General features: G+C 46.6%; 1 protein-coding gene and 1 long non-coding RNA gene across 7 annotated transcripts in view; one reads left to right on the top strand and one right to left on the bottom strand.

Annotated features, from left to right (window-relative positions):
* Positions 1-145: 145 nt before the first annotated feature.
* Positions 146-2,012, top strand: LOC310896214. The gene is made up of 2 exons (XR_014581284.1): positions 146-988; positions 1,090-2,012. It is a non-coding gene; the product is annotated as an uncharacterized lncRNA (long non-coding RNA).
* Positions 1,739-17,611, bottom strand: part of MEIS1 (Meis homeobox 1) — a 435,557-nt gene continuing 419,684 nt past the window's right edge. For 3 of the 6 annotated variants that reach the window (XM_083828213.1, XM_083828212.1, XM_083828211.1), the window contains 4 exons: positions 7,048-7,106; positions 5,719-5,808; positions 5,358-5,453; positions 1,739-3,304 (listed from right to left, as the gene is read on the bottom strand). In XM_083828213.1, coding sequence (XP_083684339.1) covers positions 5,395-5,453; positions 5,719-5,808; positions 7,048-7,106 — 208 coding nt within the window. In that variant the 3' untranslated portion in view covers positions 1,739-3,304; positions 5,358-5,394. The remainder of the gene's footprint in view (positions 3,305-5,357; positions 5,454-5,718; positions 5,809-7,047; positions 7,107-17,611) is intronic. The other 3 variants (XM_083828210.1, XM_083828209.1, XM_083828208.1) reach the window with 1 other exon arrangement.

Here is a 17,611-nt window from a genome sequence, read left to right on the forward strand (position 1 = left end):
CCCCCCCACCCCGGCCATCCCCGCCGCCCCCAGGTCCCCGCGCAGCGCTGCGCGCAGTCCCTCGGGGCGCGCATCCCCACCGCCCCCCAAAAACACCCCCCAAAACCTCCCCCCCCCGGGGACCGAGCCGAGCTCCGGGCCGCAGCCGGGGCCCCCCCCGGCCCCCCCGGCGGCCTCCCCCGGCGCTGTGAAAGGAGGGTAGCTAGGAAACAGCGAGCGGCCCGAAAAGGCGGAATTTCCAACGTGTAAAATGTTCTTAACGGAGCCATTGAGAGAGTGCAATAAGGCGTGAGGGGGAACTAATCTCCCCATTTAAATGTTTGTGGCAATTTTATCTAAATGAATTTTAATGCTAAACGAGGGATAATTCCCTATTTGTAACCCGTTTACTTCTCTTTCCTGTGCCTCTGAAGCTGTCTAACATCATGCGATGAACAATAACAATAAAAATACTGTCAAGGCATATTCTTCATTTTGAATGTGTTATAATTACAGCTGATTAAATGTCTTGGGATATAATAGTGGTATTAATTTGAAATGTGCCCCCCCAAAAAATAAAAGTCCCAGGGAGGAAGGTCTGTGCCCCACTTCTGCGGGGAGGAAGGGACGCGTGTGCCCTCGCATGCAAGAGGGCGGTTTGTTTTTGTCTTTCTAGAAACATTTAAAAAAAAAAAAGGAAGAAAAAAACAAGCAAAAGGCAAGCCCCGTTCATTCACGTTTTGGCAGAAAAGTGTCATTACGCCCGGCTCCCAAAGCGGGAGCTGAGATGTGCAGCCTCCTATCGGCCCTTTAAAAAAAGAGGGGGGGAAGAAATCTGAGAGTTTTTTTTTTTTTTAAAAAAGGGGGGGGAGGAGATACCAGCTGCGGGGGAAAAGGACCCCACTATGGGGGCTTCCCTGCTTCAGAGAGCTCTGGCCTGCCCGCCCCCCCCGGCCTGCTGGGGACCCCCCCGGGCTGGGCACTGCCCCTGGGCTGCCCCCGGCCCCACGTGGGTGCACGATTTTACCTTTATTACAATATTCATGTATTTTGTTCCCACCTGCAGGAATTCAATTTTAATTGAATTTATTTTTTTAATTTCATTTTTAGGAGCTGTGACCCTATTTTGAAGGAAAGCCGGGCTCCGGCAGCCCCACCACCCTGCTGGCTGCGGGCTGCGTGGAAGCGGGAGCCAGCAGCCCCCCACCCGGAGGAGCCCCCAGCCCCTGGGGACAGCACTGCACTCGCTCACAAACAGGCACTGCCCGGCCAACGTTTCCAAAGTTTTATTTTCCTCCTTCCTCAGTACGCTCAGATCCAGCAAGAGATGGAATGATGGCTGGAGTATTTAAAACTGCGTGTTAGAACTGCAAATTATTATTGTTATTGTTGTTGTTGTTGTTATTATTATTATTATTATTTATTATTATTATTATTATTATTTGGAGGGGGGTAATATTATTTACAAATTTCTGCCCAATATGCTGTGGAGAGCTAATGCCCTATGGCATTACGTTTATTAACAGGCAACAGTTACCATCCTGACAATTTACAGTGCAAGTTCAGAGAGAGCTTCCTTACGCAGCGTAGCATTACTTTTACATTATTTAAATATAAAGCCGATATTTAAATAGCAAATTATAGGTACATCTCTGGAGCTAGATGAGTTTTGTAGCTGCTTGGCTCACAATTTGGGAGGGAATCGCTACAAATACTGAAGTGGGGCAGGAAACAAATTTTGCAAGCAGTGGAGTCACCATGACAAAAAATAATTTGTTTTTATTTTAGATTCAGATTTCATTACTGCACTCAAACTACTACAACTGGGCTTTGAGTTATTATACAATCCAAACTGTTTCAATCAGAAACTCTAAGACTCAGTGTGCAATGATTATTATTAATAATAATTAGCTCCTTGGATTCTTGATAGAAAAAGGCTATCAACAAGCATTTGTTTAACCACAACAAAAGTATAATTAGCTTATCCCACTTAGTAAATCTGTATGCATGCCAACTCATACCAAACTGCTACTTTTACAAAAAATTGCAATAATACAGATCATTTTTCCAGTCCTTTTTGCACAAAATTTATTTACAATGTATACATAAATGCTCCATGATGGGACTATGGAAAAATGCACACGACTGATGTTTTGCCCAGAAAGAAAGTCAACATATTAAAAATAAATCTTCAGTCCATGTTTCGAGCTGCAAAAAACAGGAAGTGATGTACAAGGTGGTGGTTGCTGCATGGGGACAATGATGCTCTGATGTGACAATTAGGCTTCAAATACACTGCCTTTCCGTTTCCATGCTTCCTCCTACCAGTCTCCTTAAGACACTGCCTGCAACAGCTGATTAATCATTGTTGATGACTGCAGTTTTTCCCATCCTTCCCGATTTACATCTGTTCAGGCCAATTCAAATATGGTGAGTAAATGAATTAGACATGCAAATTCACGCCCCAGGCTAGAAAGAGAGAGAGACTGAGAGAAAGGGAGAGAGAGAGAGACAGAGAGAAAGGGAGAGAAAGGGGGAGAGAGAGAGGAGGAGGAGGAGAGAGAGAGTGTGCATGGCTGAAATCCTAGGATAGAAGAAAGATTCTTCTGCCTGACATAGTTATTTTAATGCTCTAAAAATCCTGCAAATAAGCCCTTTCTGTCATTTGCAGGATAAGTGTAAGGCTTCTTTTCAATGTAAGGAGGCTTCTGGAGGAAGTGAAGAGCTATGGAAACAACACACATAGTGTGGAAAAATTTCACATTTTTTTTAAAAAATCTATAAGAAACAACGTAATATGGATAACAGTATAATAGCATTTTACAATATTTCACTCTTTGTTCTCTTAATGTCTTATATAGGTATTCAGCATGTCCCCAGAAGTTGACTTCAGTTGGTGTTTTCCTGCTTGTCAGGGTCCCTGTGAAGAATAGGAACGTCCCTTGGTCCAAAGTCGACGCCAAGAACGGAACTCCATAGTCATTGCAGAAAGACAATGTTTGAAATCTACCGCCGCTGCAGACAACACGGATTCCCTTAAGCTACTGAGCATGAATGTCCATCACTTGTCCACTCACTGCCGGCTCGCCGGTATGAAGCATTGTGGGGCTTGATGCTGACATGGGCATTCCAGGGTGGGGTGGTCCTCCATGCATCATCATCGCTGGGTGGTGAGGGTGTCCAGGAATGTAGGTATGCATGGGGGGGCCATGACGCAGCTGAGCAGGATGGGGGGGCATCTGGGGTGGGGTATAGCTTGGCTGTCCCATGTTCATACCCATTGGACTACCCCGAGACACATAATCCCCTGGCATACTTTGCAGCCCTGCGGAGAGAAAGAGGCGGGTGTGAGTGGCGGGGGACGGCTTCCGCGTGGGGCGGTGGGCGCTTTGTGCTCCACGTGCCACAGAGATGCTTCCCATCCGAAATCGTGCTGGGGGCAGAGCCGGCCTGCTGCTGGCTGATGGCACCAAGCGGCAGCAGCCCTGGCCTGGCAAGGGGGAGCCCTTAGCAGCATCTATCTACTTGGCGCTCGAGCCCCGCTACTTCGAATCTGTCCCAAGAGTTCACACCGTTGAGAGACGGGCCGTACAGCGAGCGCATACGTTTCTGAACAAAGGCCTCATATGAAGCTGAAATTGATAGGATTACTAAGGACGATTGTTAAATCAAACCTGTATTTTTAAACACGTGGAAAAAAAATCAATGGCAGTTATCAATTAATTCTTTCCCTGCGATCACTTCTGTCTGAAAAATTCAGACGTGCAACTCAGTCAACCTTTCAGTGGTTGGGAGAACAATAAGAAAAATTGGACCTAAAACAATAAAACCTCCTGCTTTCCGTGGGCCTCTGCCTTCTGCTTGGATTGCTATAGCTGATGGGAACTGACAGGTGTATTGTTTCGGAGAGCTATAAGCTCCATAATCATCAAGGGTGAAAGGCATACGCTATTGCTAAGTAGGTTCAATTGGCTTTAGTTCTAAGTAATAGTGTGCTGTGAATGCTCTGAACACCTTGGAATCAGGTCTCAAGGCTCTAGCAATGAATAGCTGCTTAATCTAGCCTAAAGGAACATTTTTGAACTAATGAAAATTGCTTATAAAATATACTGTACTCACAGCTCTTTAATCAAAAAAGATGATAATATTTTTTGTAATAACCTATTAATTTAATTGGTCACGAAGCATAAAATACATCATTTAAATTTAATTGACCCAGAAACTAAGAAACAATATTTAAATTAACTAAGCTAGAAATTTCCATGATGAGGTAATAAGGCTGTTGCATTCCCAAGCTTGGTGGAATGTTTTCACAGCTAATTGTTGAAACTTATTTTTGACTTGCGCCCAGAGAAGACAACTCCAAAACACACTTGGCCTTGGTAACTTCAAACGCTCCCTTAATATAATCAGAGGCACGACAAAGATGCCCAAATAACTGCTTTTAACTCCAGAAACAAAGCAAGAGAAACAGAATCGGGCATCATTTAAACATGGTATCGGTGCCCCGGTGTTTCAAACTGCTTTACTTTTTTTTTAAAAAAAAATTTGTATAACGTCTTTTCCCCTATAAAAAGACAAGAACCAAAAAAAAAAATCTGGGACAGTTTTTCTAGGCTTTCTTCACGAGGCCTGCCACTGAAGATTGCATTAATGATCTCTATTTTTGTATACTGAATAAGTCAAATCCATTTGTCACACTGCAAGTGATGGCATACTTAATTTGGATATAGTCAATTAGCCTGGGCTAAGCTCCATAGCCTGCTGTGCACACCTCTATTTTGTATTCTCTCTTTTTCCTTTGCCACACGTAATCCCATTATGATGGACAGACAAAGAGAAATAAACTTGAAAAAAAATCAAACTTTCGTTGATCGCCTTCCAAAACGTAACTCGCCCTAAGTGAAGCTGCTGTTTATTTTACCTAAAAGAAGTCTCTGTTTGGCTTTTTGGTGTCTCGCAGGTTAGCGTAGAAATGTAACTCATGCATCAACTGCGGTTAGACAGATTTATGACACTTTGGGGACATGCTCTTTCCTCTCCCTGCACTGCTGCAGACTGCTTACATTTTGCAAATCAGTCTGTTGCCTTGGCGACGGGCTCCCCCACCTCCCGGCTGCTGCTCGTTTCGTCATGCGGTCAGTGCTGTATAATAGCATCGCACCGCAGCACCCGCGGACAGCACACGCAGGGGCTGCGCGGCCCGGCAAGCTTGGCTCGAGCCAGAGGGAAGGGAAAAGGAACCGAAGGAGCCCAGGCGCGGGACGGAGAGGAATGAACAAGCATGAAGCTATGGGCAGGGAGAACGTTGGGAAATGCACGGAGAAAAAAAAATATCCCTGGAACAAAGTGAGAACAAAGACCCCATTTGTACTTACTTCCCCCTGGCTTTGCCATTGGGTACCTAGGTGAAGGTTACATGTAGTGCCACTGCCCCTCCATGCCCATATTCATGCCCATTCCACTCATAGGTCCTAGAGGGAGATAAAAATCCGAGAAGATGCCAGAGAATGAGCAAAGTCAACAGATAGTGCCGAAAGCCCCCTTTCCACACCGCAGCCTTCCGCAGGGGCGAGGAGCAATTGCGAGGGAGAAGCGCCCCACTCTCCCTCGACGGTGCTGAAGGCGAGCAGAAGACAGGCGAGGTGAGGCGAGGCGAGGCGAGGAGGCAGCTGAGATGAGGGCAGAGGACGGCGGCGGCGGTCACCCATCCATGCCCAACACTACCCCGGGGCTTACCTGGCGCTCGGATGCCCATGTGCTGCTGGCCGTCCATCACGAAGCCTCCCATCGGCTGCCCGTCGGGGTTGTAGGGTGTGCCTTGACTTACTGGAAAAGCACAGAGGGTTTTTTTTTTTAACAACGCCCGAAAGGGTTCGCGTCACCTCGCGGCCGCGCATGGTCCTTGCCCCATGCCTAAGAACCCCAAGGATGACCACCAGTGGGGACTCACAACAGAGGAAAAAATCATCTACGGTTCGAATCAGGTGGCTGCACTAACAAGCTCGCACAGTTCGGGCTTAATTTTCTCCTGTGAGTTTGGAAATAAATGAAGTTGGCCATCAGAAATATGGGGACGCAATGAGCCCCCGCTCCAGCTGCTGCCGCTGCTGACGTCAATGCCAAGACCTGCATAGGAGCCGGATTTTATGGCCAGAATAGTCACACTGAAATCCCAGTGTGTTAAATTACGCCCATGCGCTTTTACAAGAGCAGGACCTGAACACGTCCATGCCAGAGATTTACCTCTAATGGCAAAATAATCAAATGTGCTCGGAGAGAGCGCATCGCCCAAAGGCGTCTTTGACAGCGATGGATGCAGATAGCTGGGCAGGGAGGCTGAGAAAACCAAACAGACCCTGGGTAATAGCAAATACCCACACTGAGCTGTGAGCCAAGATCCCAGGCAGGACTGGCACGTCAAAACTTTGGGTTAAAAAATAAATCTCCCCAAAGGAAAACCCAACCACTCTGGGATCCCCAAAGGCAGATACTGAAAGGAAGAGACAAGAGACAAAAGGACCGTACCCGAGTCCCGCTACCTGAATTGTAGGTTTTAACTGTACATTAAAAGCTGCCTTCAGAAGTGAGCTGCCTTGGGTTATTAAAGCACATAAAGCTCTACCTCATTGAATGTCTTTGAACTTTACTGAGTCCCACAAGCGATTCTGACCCCTTTGCCCTTTTGACAGGTAATAAAGTTTACAGCAATTCCACACCAAGCCATGCACCAGGGAGTGGTCACAGGAGCAGCAAGAGCTGGGGAGGAAAACTCAAAACAAATGCAAAAAAATAAGAACAACATTAATTCCGAATGTGCTCAGAAAGTCCGGTCATGGAGCAGATAATTGGAGTTTCTTCTTTGAATTATATTTTATTTTTCCCAAAATATTTTAATCGTGTTAAAACTATTAGCTTTGCAATGAGACAAAGCTGGTTTTAGTTTAATTGTCAATCACTCCCAGCATTCATTTCTCATTTATTTACCAGGTAATGGACCTCCCGGTGAATGGCTCGAGGATGGTTTTTGCCTGTGTGACTCGAATACGGTTACTACTGGGGACTTGCCTGCTCGATTGGACTGGTCTATCATGGGCTGAACTATTCTTCTTCTAGCATTAATAAACCTGCAACAAAAAGAGGGAAGCAAACGGTTACGGAGGGGGCGACTTCCAGCCTTCCCCGAGCCTGCACCCCAACGCGGGGCTCGCGACTGGGCTGCGCGCAGCTTCAGACACAGCCAACCCCGCAACCCCTGGTGACCTCCGAGAGTACAGGCTTGGGGTTTCTGAGCTGATTTATGTTTGCCTGCTTTTACCACAGTCGGACACTTCCATTTTATCTTTTCATGGGGGAATTAGCGGAGTTTTCAGGAAACAATACCAGCAACACTCTTCGTGATTCAGAGAGGAGCACAAAAAACGGGTGGCGACGGAGGGATGCACGTAAGGGCATCTGCTACCTCCCCCTAATTAGTGACATTTCTGTCTAATGTCCTCTGACTTCTTTTTCCATTTTTTTTTTATCAAAACCTTCCCCTACCTCTTGCAAACCTAATTCTCTTTTAATGCCCACTATTAAGATAATGAACTGTGATGGCAGAACACCATCAAATGAGGGAACGTCTGGAGTTTTATCACCACTAAGTCACACTGCTGGGGACTTCAGAGCCCTGCATTCCTTGTAGCCATTTCTTGGTGGGTTTTTACCCCCCCCCCCCCCTTTATGCAAAGTCTGAGGGGTCAAGGCGAGGTCATAGCTTTACAGTAATTGAATTTATAATCCTGTTTTCTCCAGCTAGGCCTGACCATTTACAGCAAACATCTTGTTAAACTGTAATTACTGGACTACTGAAAATTCCCCACGAACAATGAAAAGCAGATCTTTGGAAATAAAAAAGGTACGGTCGGTTTTAAAAGCGGTCCTCTGCAACCGTACTCCTCGTGTTTTTTAGCTCTTCGCCTCGGTCTTGTAATGCCTATTTGGGGAAGGAATACTCAAAAAAATTTGGAGCAAAACAGAACGAGGGGAGAGATCACAAGTGCCCCCAGTCTCCTCGGCGTGTAGTCCTGGTGGCACAGAAATCAGGAGTCTCAAAAGCATGGCTGGAAACCTGTCCCAGCAGTGCTAGAAGAACTTCTCTTGTGGTTTTGGTAATCAGCAAGCTTAGTTAAAAACCATTTGGAAAAAATCTCCATCGAGATTTAATTACGCTATGGCAAAGCCTCATAACCAGACTTTACATTCTTTGAAAGAGACAAATAATAACAAAAACATGTATTCCTCAATATTTACTAGGAAAGGAAGAAGCATGAGCACGGGTAAAACCCCGCTACGCTTTGCAAAACGTAGTGCTAAAGTACACAAAGGGATACTTGGAGCTTGGTTTTGTTGCCTTTCCTTGCCGTGGCTTAGCAAGAGCTCTCCTACAGCAGAGATAAAGCCACCGGGACACTCCCAAAGGAACCGTGGTGCCCACCCCTTCCCTGACACCAGCCAGGATAACCATCACAAAACACCGCACGGGGCTGTTTGTTTTGCCGTCATCAAAGACCAGCAGGGGCTATTTGGGGTTCCTCCTATCTCCCCTTCCTGGCTGCTTCACATTATGCAAAAGCTCCTGCAAAAATTAATCAAGATGTTGGGCCCTAATGAAGGCTGTCTCGACCAAACGGGCTCAAAATGTTCCACAACACAAAGGCACAAATTCCAGGCTCCGTGCTGGAAACCTTACACCTGAACTAGGTCATGTTTTGTCAGCAACAGTATTGTATCAATTTTTGTACACACTCCCAGTAACAGAAAAAAAAAACCAAAAAAACAAAACCCTTCAACTCAGCAAACGGTGTTGCAAATCAGTTTATCATTATCTTGTACAAACCATGAAAATTAGAATCATGTGAGCAGAAGGTTAGACTAATTCTCCTTTCTCATTATAAGCACAGGTGTAGCACAAACACCATGTGAAATAAGCAATTAAAAAAATCTGCTTTTTTCCCCCATTAGCTGCCTTAGCTCCATGACCAATTAGAAAATTGTTTAATATCTGTAATCTGCATTTGCAGAAAGCAATTTTCACAGCAACTCTCCCAAGTAAAACAACAACACAAAACCCTGGTGCCCCAGCCATTTCTTTTTGCATGCCTGGCAGGCACTCGCTGTGCTCACTCCTTCCCCCAAATGCCCCATTCCCCGGCCCTCTTACTGGGGAGGGTTTGGGGCTGCTCACTGAAACCTTCATTTGCCAAAAGCTTTCCCCAAAACCAAAAAGAAACCCTGAGCAGCCACACAAACATCACAACCTTCCCCTCCAAGTGCTTTCGGGAAGAATGAGGTTCTCCTTCCAATAAACCATGCAGCTGGAATTTGCCAATAATCATCCGAAGATGTGGCTGCAGTAAAACCTCTTTTCACCTGTTTGCCCCGTATTATCACTTGGGACGTCTGCTTTAAGAACATTTTACACACAGGTACTTAATAGTTAGCTTCTTCCTACGCATTCCTATAAGTATTTTATATAAGTAGCTGATCTGCAAACCAGCCCTGTGTTTGGATGTCTTCAGGGTGAATTCAGACGCAAGAACATTTTCCTTCTGGGCAAAGTAATAAAATGACATTCTTGCTCCTCCCACTAGAAGTCAAACCGAGGTCAGCTCCCCATCCTTGTATCTGTTTAAATAAACTGGTCCAGCTGTTTGTTTCCAGGATGCCCTTTAACCTTCTGTCCCATCCTCCCTGCTTTTGTAACAGAACGCTTTACTTTGCATTATAGTAGACTCCAAACTACTATGCATTAAAAAAAAAAAAAAAGAAGTATTCACTTTCAAGTTTCTTCCTGCATCCCAAACCTGGAATTCATAAGAAGCCATCAGATTAAAACTATTAATGTGTCTTGCCTTGACAGAACACAACGCAGTGCTGTTACGTTTATAAATCACATCCGAGAACTCTTTGCAAGCAAAACTGTGAGTTAGCTGTGGCTGCAGAAATCCACGGGCATGGGGATCATTCCTTCATACTCTCTGTTGCTTTCTTTGATAGAAGGGTCGTTTTGATTGCTCTTTGAATTTCCAAAGTGCTGTGTCGGTGTAACACCAGCAAAACCAGTGGAACAGAAAAGCAAAGAGGAAAACTCTCACTGCCCCTTTTCCTCTACGTTCACATTCACCTATCTTAAGGGAAAGAAACCCCGATTCACTCTAATTGTTAAAAGTTCAGAGGAATCAAGATCTAAAAAAGGTATTCACATATTAACAGCTACTCATACATAGTCTTCTCAAAATACGACTAAGCATAAAACTTAAGGTCATGATTAAAACCCCAGCACAATCTTACTTGGGTGAGTAAAGATTCACACAGGCTCAAAGGGCTGCACGAAAGGTGTGCTTCCCCCATACCACTGCTCTATGCATTGACACATTTGCTCTGATGTGGGAGCGCTTTTTGGTTTTTGTTTATTTTCTCCCTAAAGAGCAGAATCAATAGTGGCACAAACAGAATGACAACTTGTACCCATCTTCTAGAGAACTCTGCAAAACCACATACTCCCAGCTTGCTCTTATGCTTTGGCTTGTTTTATGTGTGTTTTTTTTTTCTCTTTTTGCAAGGGGGAGGATCTGACATGGAGGAAACGTTTGAACAGTTGGGCAAACACAGAAGTTTAAAGACGATGGTATTTATTATTATTTTTAAAGTTAACTTTTCCTTGCCCTTTTGGGGACGTGAGATCATGCCTTCCACTGCGTCCTGACAAGCGAGCAAGAACGAGCTCTTCCACCTGCCTAACCCCCAAGTGAAGATGCAGGAAACCCTCTTTTGTGCCATTTGCACTTTTCTAGGATGTTTTCTCTTAGCTCTCGTGCCCTGGGTCTGTCCCCAGAGGTCACTGGCAGTCTCCGTCACCGGTCCCACGGGTGAGAGCCAGCCCCGGACTCGCTATGCCGCGAGCCGCCGCTGCACTCTGACCTTCAGCTTGGCCGCCCTCGTCGCGACGCACAAGTTTTGTTTCTTCTCAGCGAGGGGCGGCATGGCCGGTGATGACAAAAGACTATTTTATTTGGAAATTGCCTACAATAATAGCAGCCAGAGAGCGGGTATTTTCAGAGGGTCACAAAACCCTCCGAAAGGCGCAGCTCGCTGGGCTCAGGTTACAGCCCCGGTGACATTTTCTGCATAGATGTGTTCTTTCTCCCTTCCCCTTGTATTTCAGTTCTGTTTAGTGAATAAAACAAGGCCTTCCTTCGCTGTCACGAGTTTCCAAAGTCACTTTTGCTCAGGAATTGACAGAGTGATTGTGGGGACTTTCAATTTGCAGTGTTTGAATGAAAATTCCCAGCGCGAGCTGTCTGAAAGCCGATGCTGAGACTTGGTGCTCTGTTGCCTTTTCCTCTCCCCCGGCCCTTCTGGATGAGGACAGCTTCACACCAGAACTGACTTCTGATACCTGGAGTTACAGGCTGCTCCTTGTCAACACTGTCCCAGCACGCTGGGTGTGACTGCAAGCCAGGAGTCTGTGGATCAACAACAGTGTCAACAAGTCCCCCCAAATCCCTCTGCCTCATTTTGTCTTCAAGCTCCTTCTAACAAACCAGGTTTAAGGACTTCAGGAAAGCCCATAATACCTACAAACACAAAAAATGTCTCATCCCTCTGGAAAAAACAGCATCCCTCCTAACAACAAGCAAATCATCATTTTCATAAGAGATGCCAAAATAACCAAAGACCTTCAAACTCGCAAATAATTCTCTTGCAAAACCAGACATGGTCTTTTTTACATACTGGGATTCTTCATTTATACCCCAATGAAACAACTTTCTCTATTCAGCACTTAATTCCTCAACACTTAACAGGTTTATCTCTAATAAAAACAATTTAAATGGAAGTGTGCTATAAACTGGGATTATTATACTTCAGTAACTGCATTATTCCTTATTTTAACGCATTTTCATTTTTTTTCTTGGGTATTTGTTTTCCAGAGCTTTTTTAAGGAATCAGTTAAAAGGAAAAAAAAAAAAAAAAAACAGAAGTGATTTCACAGAATACTTTCAAATGTTTAAAAACAGCCTTAAAAATAAAAAGCCCCCTCTGTAATTATGAACAGAAAAAATAACTGCAGACTTTTGAATGGTAATCACATCTCCCCGTTCCTAAAATGAGAAATAAATGTTAAGAGTGCTTACTGCCGTTATTAGAAAGTTTTGATCCTGAAGTCAGTTACTGAGCTTAATGACCCATAACTACCAGTCATTAGCAATCCATGCTCTCTGTACTCCCTTTATTTGTAAAGAAAAAAAAAATCCAAGACACTCAAGAAACTTTGTTCAATTTAAAGTCAGACCTTATGAAGTCATGTTTGGCAACTTTTCTTGGTTTCTCCTCCTCCTCCTCCTCCTCCTCTGAAATGAAGACAGTTCAGGACTGCAATACATCATTTACAACACTAAATGGAGGTAGGGAGGGAAGAAAGTACATGGGCTGCTAACCACCCACTCCAGAGACGTAATAGAGGAGTTGACTCCAAAGGCAGCGGGTCTATCCATCAGGAGGAGCAGGAAGGTCTCCTGAAAGCTCTCCTCTTCCTCCCTCCTCCGCTGGCAGCACCAGCCCCAGAGACTGCATATAGGGCTGGGGGTGTCGCAAGACAATATTGAAGAGCGAACAAATAAAATACTATGCAAAACGAGTGATGAAAAACCACTAATTAGCTGACAAATTTGATGTAAAGCACTAATGAAAACCACGTGTGGTTCTGCAATTTAGTTTTAAAAATAGCTTCTGACTTCAAGCATTACTATGTGACCCCACCGATGTATTCATGTTGTGCATTCAGAAAAGTTGTTTTAAAGCAGGAGAGTGCTATTGAATCTCTCGCAAGCCAACCCTGCTAATGTACCGAGCATATCAAGTGCAAAAATAGAAAGCAGGGAGATGGGATCAGGTATGTGCTTCTTGTACGAGGGCTGGCTATGCCCTACATTCAGCCAGCCCAACGTGCCAGCTCTGCCCTTGGCTGCATCCTGTGCTCGATCTCCTCCAAACGCTTTAAACCCCTTCCCCTCCTGCCGCACACCCTGGTTTCTTCTCAAACCACCGTGGGACACATCCTGCCTCCAGACAAGCAGGTTGGGCTCCGGGGAGCCACAAGGCGAGGGCGCCCTGCTACCAGCCCTGTGGGGCGCCATGCAGCTCTGGTGACCACCTCAGGGTGGCAGTGAGCCCAGCGGTGGCTCATGCTCCCCATGCAAGAGTGATGGCTGATGGCTTTCCATCACGGCACATCTTGAGCTCCTGGCCCCGCTCTCCCCATGGCCCAAATGTTCCCCTAACCCCATCTCCACACAGGGCTGGCGGCTGCAGGATCGGTCTTTCTAGAAGAAAGCTGGGCAGGAAACACTCTTCCTGTCTTGCAAAATTGTTCCTGTTCCCCAGCAGTATGGAGCTAAAGCCTATTTGTATTTCTTTAGTTAGTTCTGAATGCAAAACAAGGGAGGGACTCGCTAGGGATGGGTGAAGAGCCAATGTGCCCGGGGTAGGGCTCCCCGGAGCTGCACCTCCCTGCTCTGCCCATCTCCAGGGCCTCCCACATCATAGCTGAGCGCTCCAAAGCCTGGGCTGCCGCTGGCCTTTCCGCTCCGCTCTCCTCTTTCTCCTCCTCCCATCCACAAATGCTGTTTTCTGCCTTCAAAAAAAAGCCCTGCCGAGATGGAAACTCTCCGGTGACGAGCCAGGTCCAGCTTCCGTGCTTCTCCCCGCCGGTGCCACGGAGCCCCAGCAGATGCAGCGCTGCCGGCCTCGGCTGCGCCGGGGGGGCCCGCAGCAAAGCTCATTCCCTGACACCGCAATTCCCTCGTGGTGCAAAGCAGATGTAAACTCGCCCTCAGCAGCCAGATGATGTAAGGGGAAATCTTTAAATGGCAAAGTGCCAGCAGAGCTGACCTCCTGTCTCTTCCCTACTCCCAAATCCCAGTGCAGCTGTACTCTGTTGATCTCCGTGTGCCACAATTAGCCTTTAAGGAATATGGCAAGGATTCATCTAGCAGAGCACTGCTAAGGCTGCTCTAACTCACACCCGGGACAGCGCTGACCCAGCACAGCTCTGCAACTGGGTACGCGACACACCGTTGGCCAAAATCTTGCTTCCCCCAAAAACGCTCACTGCGTGCAAGGGCTGATGCTGGGTGGGCATAGGAAAATTTGTGGTCCCTTTTCCACTGCAGGCTGGGAGAGTGGTTAATCTCAGTGCCATGCAGTGCACTGTCTTCGCTGGGATAGAGAAGTATGCACGTGAACGCGCAGGCCATGCCACAAACCCCAGGATCTCCCACAAGCTCATGGCAGAGGGCATGCAGGCCCTGCAAGCTTTGGGAGCAGCCCAGACTGCGATGCCAACCTCCCAGCACGGTGTTTAGTACCAGCCTTGAGCTCCCCAGCTCTGAAAGGGGTCTGGAGGGTGGTCTGAACCTCAGTTTTCCATCTTAACCTTCAAGAGAGCCCACATGGCTGGGCTCCGTAATGCAGGGCCCACTCTGGTGCACACAACACTCGCGGTGCACGCCAGCGCCCTGCCTCCAGCAGATCGCTGCAAAGCAACAGTCAGGGTCCTACTCGGCAGCAGGGATTTCCCTAGGAATGGGCCTGAACTGCCAGAAAACAACTTGCCATTGCTTTGCAAACACACCTCTGCCTCAGCAATTTCCTTTTCCTCTATTGATTCAACAGCATCCCTTATTTAAGCCACCGTCATGTTTGTGAGAGGTGCCCGCATGATCTCTGGGCTTTCTCCTGCGACACAAGGGGTCTAAACACAGTGAGACCTCCTTCAAGGCCTAAGGTTCTCATCCATCAGCTGGGAGCCTCGTTCAGCTAGCTTGCCTCCCCGCTCACCCTGACGTATCCCGGGTATGGCCCTGGGGCTGGAAGCCATGCCTGCTCCTCCAGGCCCAAGCAGCATCCCCGCACCAGCTCCCCCCAGCCTGTGAGGCACGGAGAAGCAACCGAAGGGTCACCAACCCAAAAGCTCCCTGAAAAGGAGAAGACACACTGAACCTCTCTGTGGGACCTGTGGTTCGCACGTGGAATAGGCCTTGGCATCGCTCTGGCCTATACCTTGAGAAAGCAGCTTGGGGCAGATGAGGGAAGCTCTGATTCCTGTGGTCGGGCCCTTCCCACCGCGGCTGAGACAACAAACACGAGAGCAATGGTGTACGTTCTGTGATGTGGGCACCTGCGGAACTGGTTTGAAATATTTTTTTATATTTTTTTTTTGAGGCTGAAACCACAAAAGACACAACTCTGAATCACGGCCAACCTGAAAAACAACAACACGCTTCTTGAGGATGAACTGCCCCCCAAGCCATCCTACGTCAAAACGTTGTTGTCCAACCACTACTAATAACCTACTTTGTAATCTACTTTACCTAAACATAATTTCCCATTAAGTGAAGTAATTCATTTTACTTATAATCCTCCTCATGATGGCATTTTATTCGGGGAAGGAGAAAAGACATCCTCGGAAAGCAATGAAAACAAAACACGCACGGGGAGGTCAGAAGAATGTCAAAGATAAAAGGAATTTGTAAGACCGTGGGACGTACAAAGCTCAGCCCCCCAGACAGGATAAAACAAGGAGTATAAACCACCTTTATAAGCCTAGGAGGAGTCGGACATCTCTTGGATATGTCTGAATAAAAAAAGGAGCAATTGATACTGCACTTTATCATTAGCCAAAAAGCCACAAGGACTACGGTGCCTGGGCAGAAAAACAAATAATAACCCATGAAACTGTTACATGACCTAGATTTCGTTGAGGACTGCGGAAGTAATTTTTTTTTTTCTGCAGCATCTGCTGCCGTTTCTTTTCTTTTCTTTGAAAAAGTGAAATAAAACACAGAAGCCTCGTTAGCTCTAATGCTGGTATAGCCAGCCATACATCATTTACACTGCATCATTTAAGGGCAGACAGGGCAAAACACACGCCCTCCAAAGCACTTCCTCTCCCCGAGCCTCTGGCTGTGTTTCATTTTTGAGAAGAGAAAATTGTTTTATCCAACGAGGAGGCAACATTTGCCCCATTTTTAATATTTCAGGCTGACTTTTTAACCACTCAAAAATGCGGTTTGTTTTATGCAGGTGCAGCCTGAAGCTAGCTCATGATGTAAGTGAGAGAGAGGGTCTCTGAGGGCACCTTTCCCAGCGTGCTGGCGTTTCACTTCGCCGTGGTTAATCGCTGCACACCAATCTCAGCAACTGTTGACACAAAATAGGTGGAGATCAGGTCTGTGCAAGCACAGAATACCAGAAAGGCAAACTGTATGTAAACACACTTCAGATAGATTTGACAAGAATAGACCAAAACCTGACTTGCAAAGAAATGACAAACAATTACTTTCCCCTTCTCTCTGCCTCTCTCCATATATATATATATATATATATATATATATATTTATTTATTTATTTAATATCAAGGCTGCTTTTTCTGACAGAAGCATCTCTAACCCAAAAGAAATGCTGAGCCCCGGGACCTCTTTACAGAAGGCAGCACGGAGCCCTCCCCTGGATTGCAATGCAGCATTTCCACAATACAATAGCACCCTGTATGTTTTACCAAGCTCAACTCTTGTTTTCAGGCTGTGCACACCTGAATCTCAGCCTTTTAAGAAGCAGCTAACAAAGACTTCTGACCCCTACCCTGATCCTGCCCTGCAAAGCCAGGGCAGGAGTGGAGAAAAGAGCAACCAGAGAATGTTTGAACAGTGCCTTTTAATCTTATCTTCGTGACACCTGACAGCACATTTGTTACAGAATATTAATGCATCGACTAAAAAGTTTGTCAGGTACAAAACCACCGCGGCAGAGGATGGAAAGCCCAAGGGAAAATATGAATTTTGCTGCACGTTAACTCCTAAAGTGCCGAGCACCTCCGGCTCCTCTGCCAGCAGGTAAACGGTGCTGGCAACATGCAGCACCCTGCCATGGGAACTGACCTTTCCCTCTCTCTCACGAGAAGCTTCTGTGCTGCCATGCTCTTGCAACTGTTTCCAACACCATTTATTTATTCGCTGGATGCTCAGGCTGCTGCTAATTACTTTGTTAGCTTGTGCAAAATCACTCCACGTTTGCTGTTGAAATAAATGGCGTTTCGTCCGCTGGATTTGCCCATCCCAGACCCAGGGCCCACCAGAGCAATGTTCAGGGGATGCGTGGTCCCCTGACTCTCTGAGACAGCATGACCATGGTTTTGGGGCAGCTTAAGCCTCCTTCCAGCTGGGGCAAGCGCAGGCTGCAGGGCTGGACTGAGCAACAAGCCCAGGGACCTGGGCTGAGCGCCCTTCCCCCGCTTGAGCTGAAGTCCCGGATGACAAGGGGAGCGTTTCCCCCTAAACTCTTTTTATCTTCCTCCTCCAAGCATCTGCCCCTTTGGGAAAAACACGTGCCTTTTGTGCCCAAACTGTGTCCCTGCTCCTTAGGCCTGTCCATCGAAACGACCCCCGCATGTTTACACCACTGCGTCGCACTTTTAAACGGCTTTACTGAACCAAAACATGCCGACAAACTCAGGGTGCTTCTAAAACCCGGTGATACGACAGTACCTGATGGCTCTGAATCCACAGCTCTTCCCCCTGCAAGCTATTTG

Source organism: Anser anser, assembly GCF_964211835.1.
Source record: "Anser anser genome assembly, chromosome: 3".
NCBI lineage: Eukaryota > Metazoa > Chordata > Aves > Anseriformes > Anatidae > Anser > Anser anser.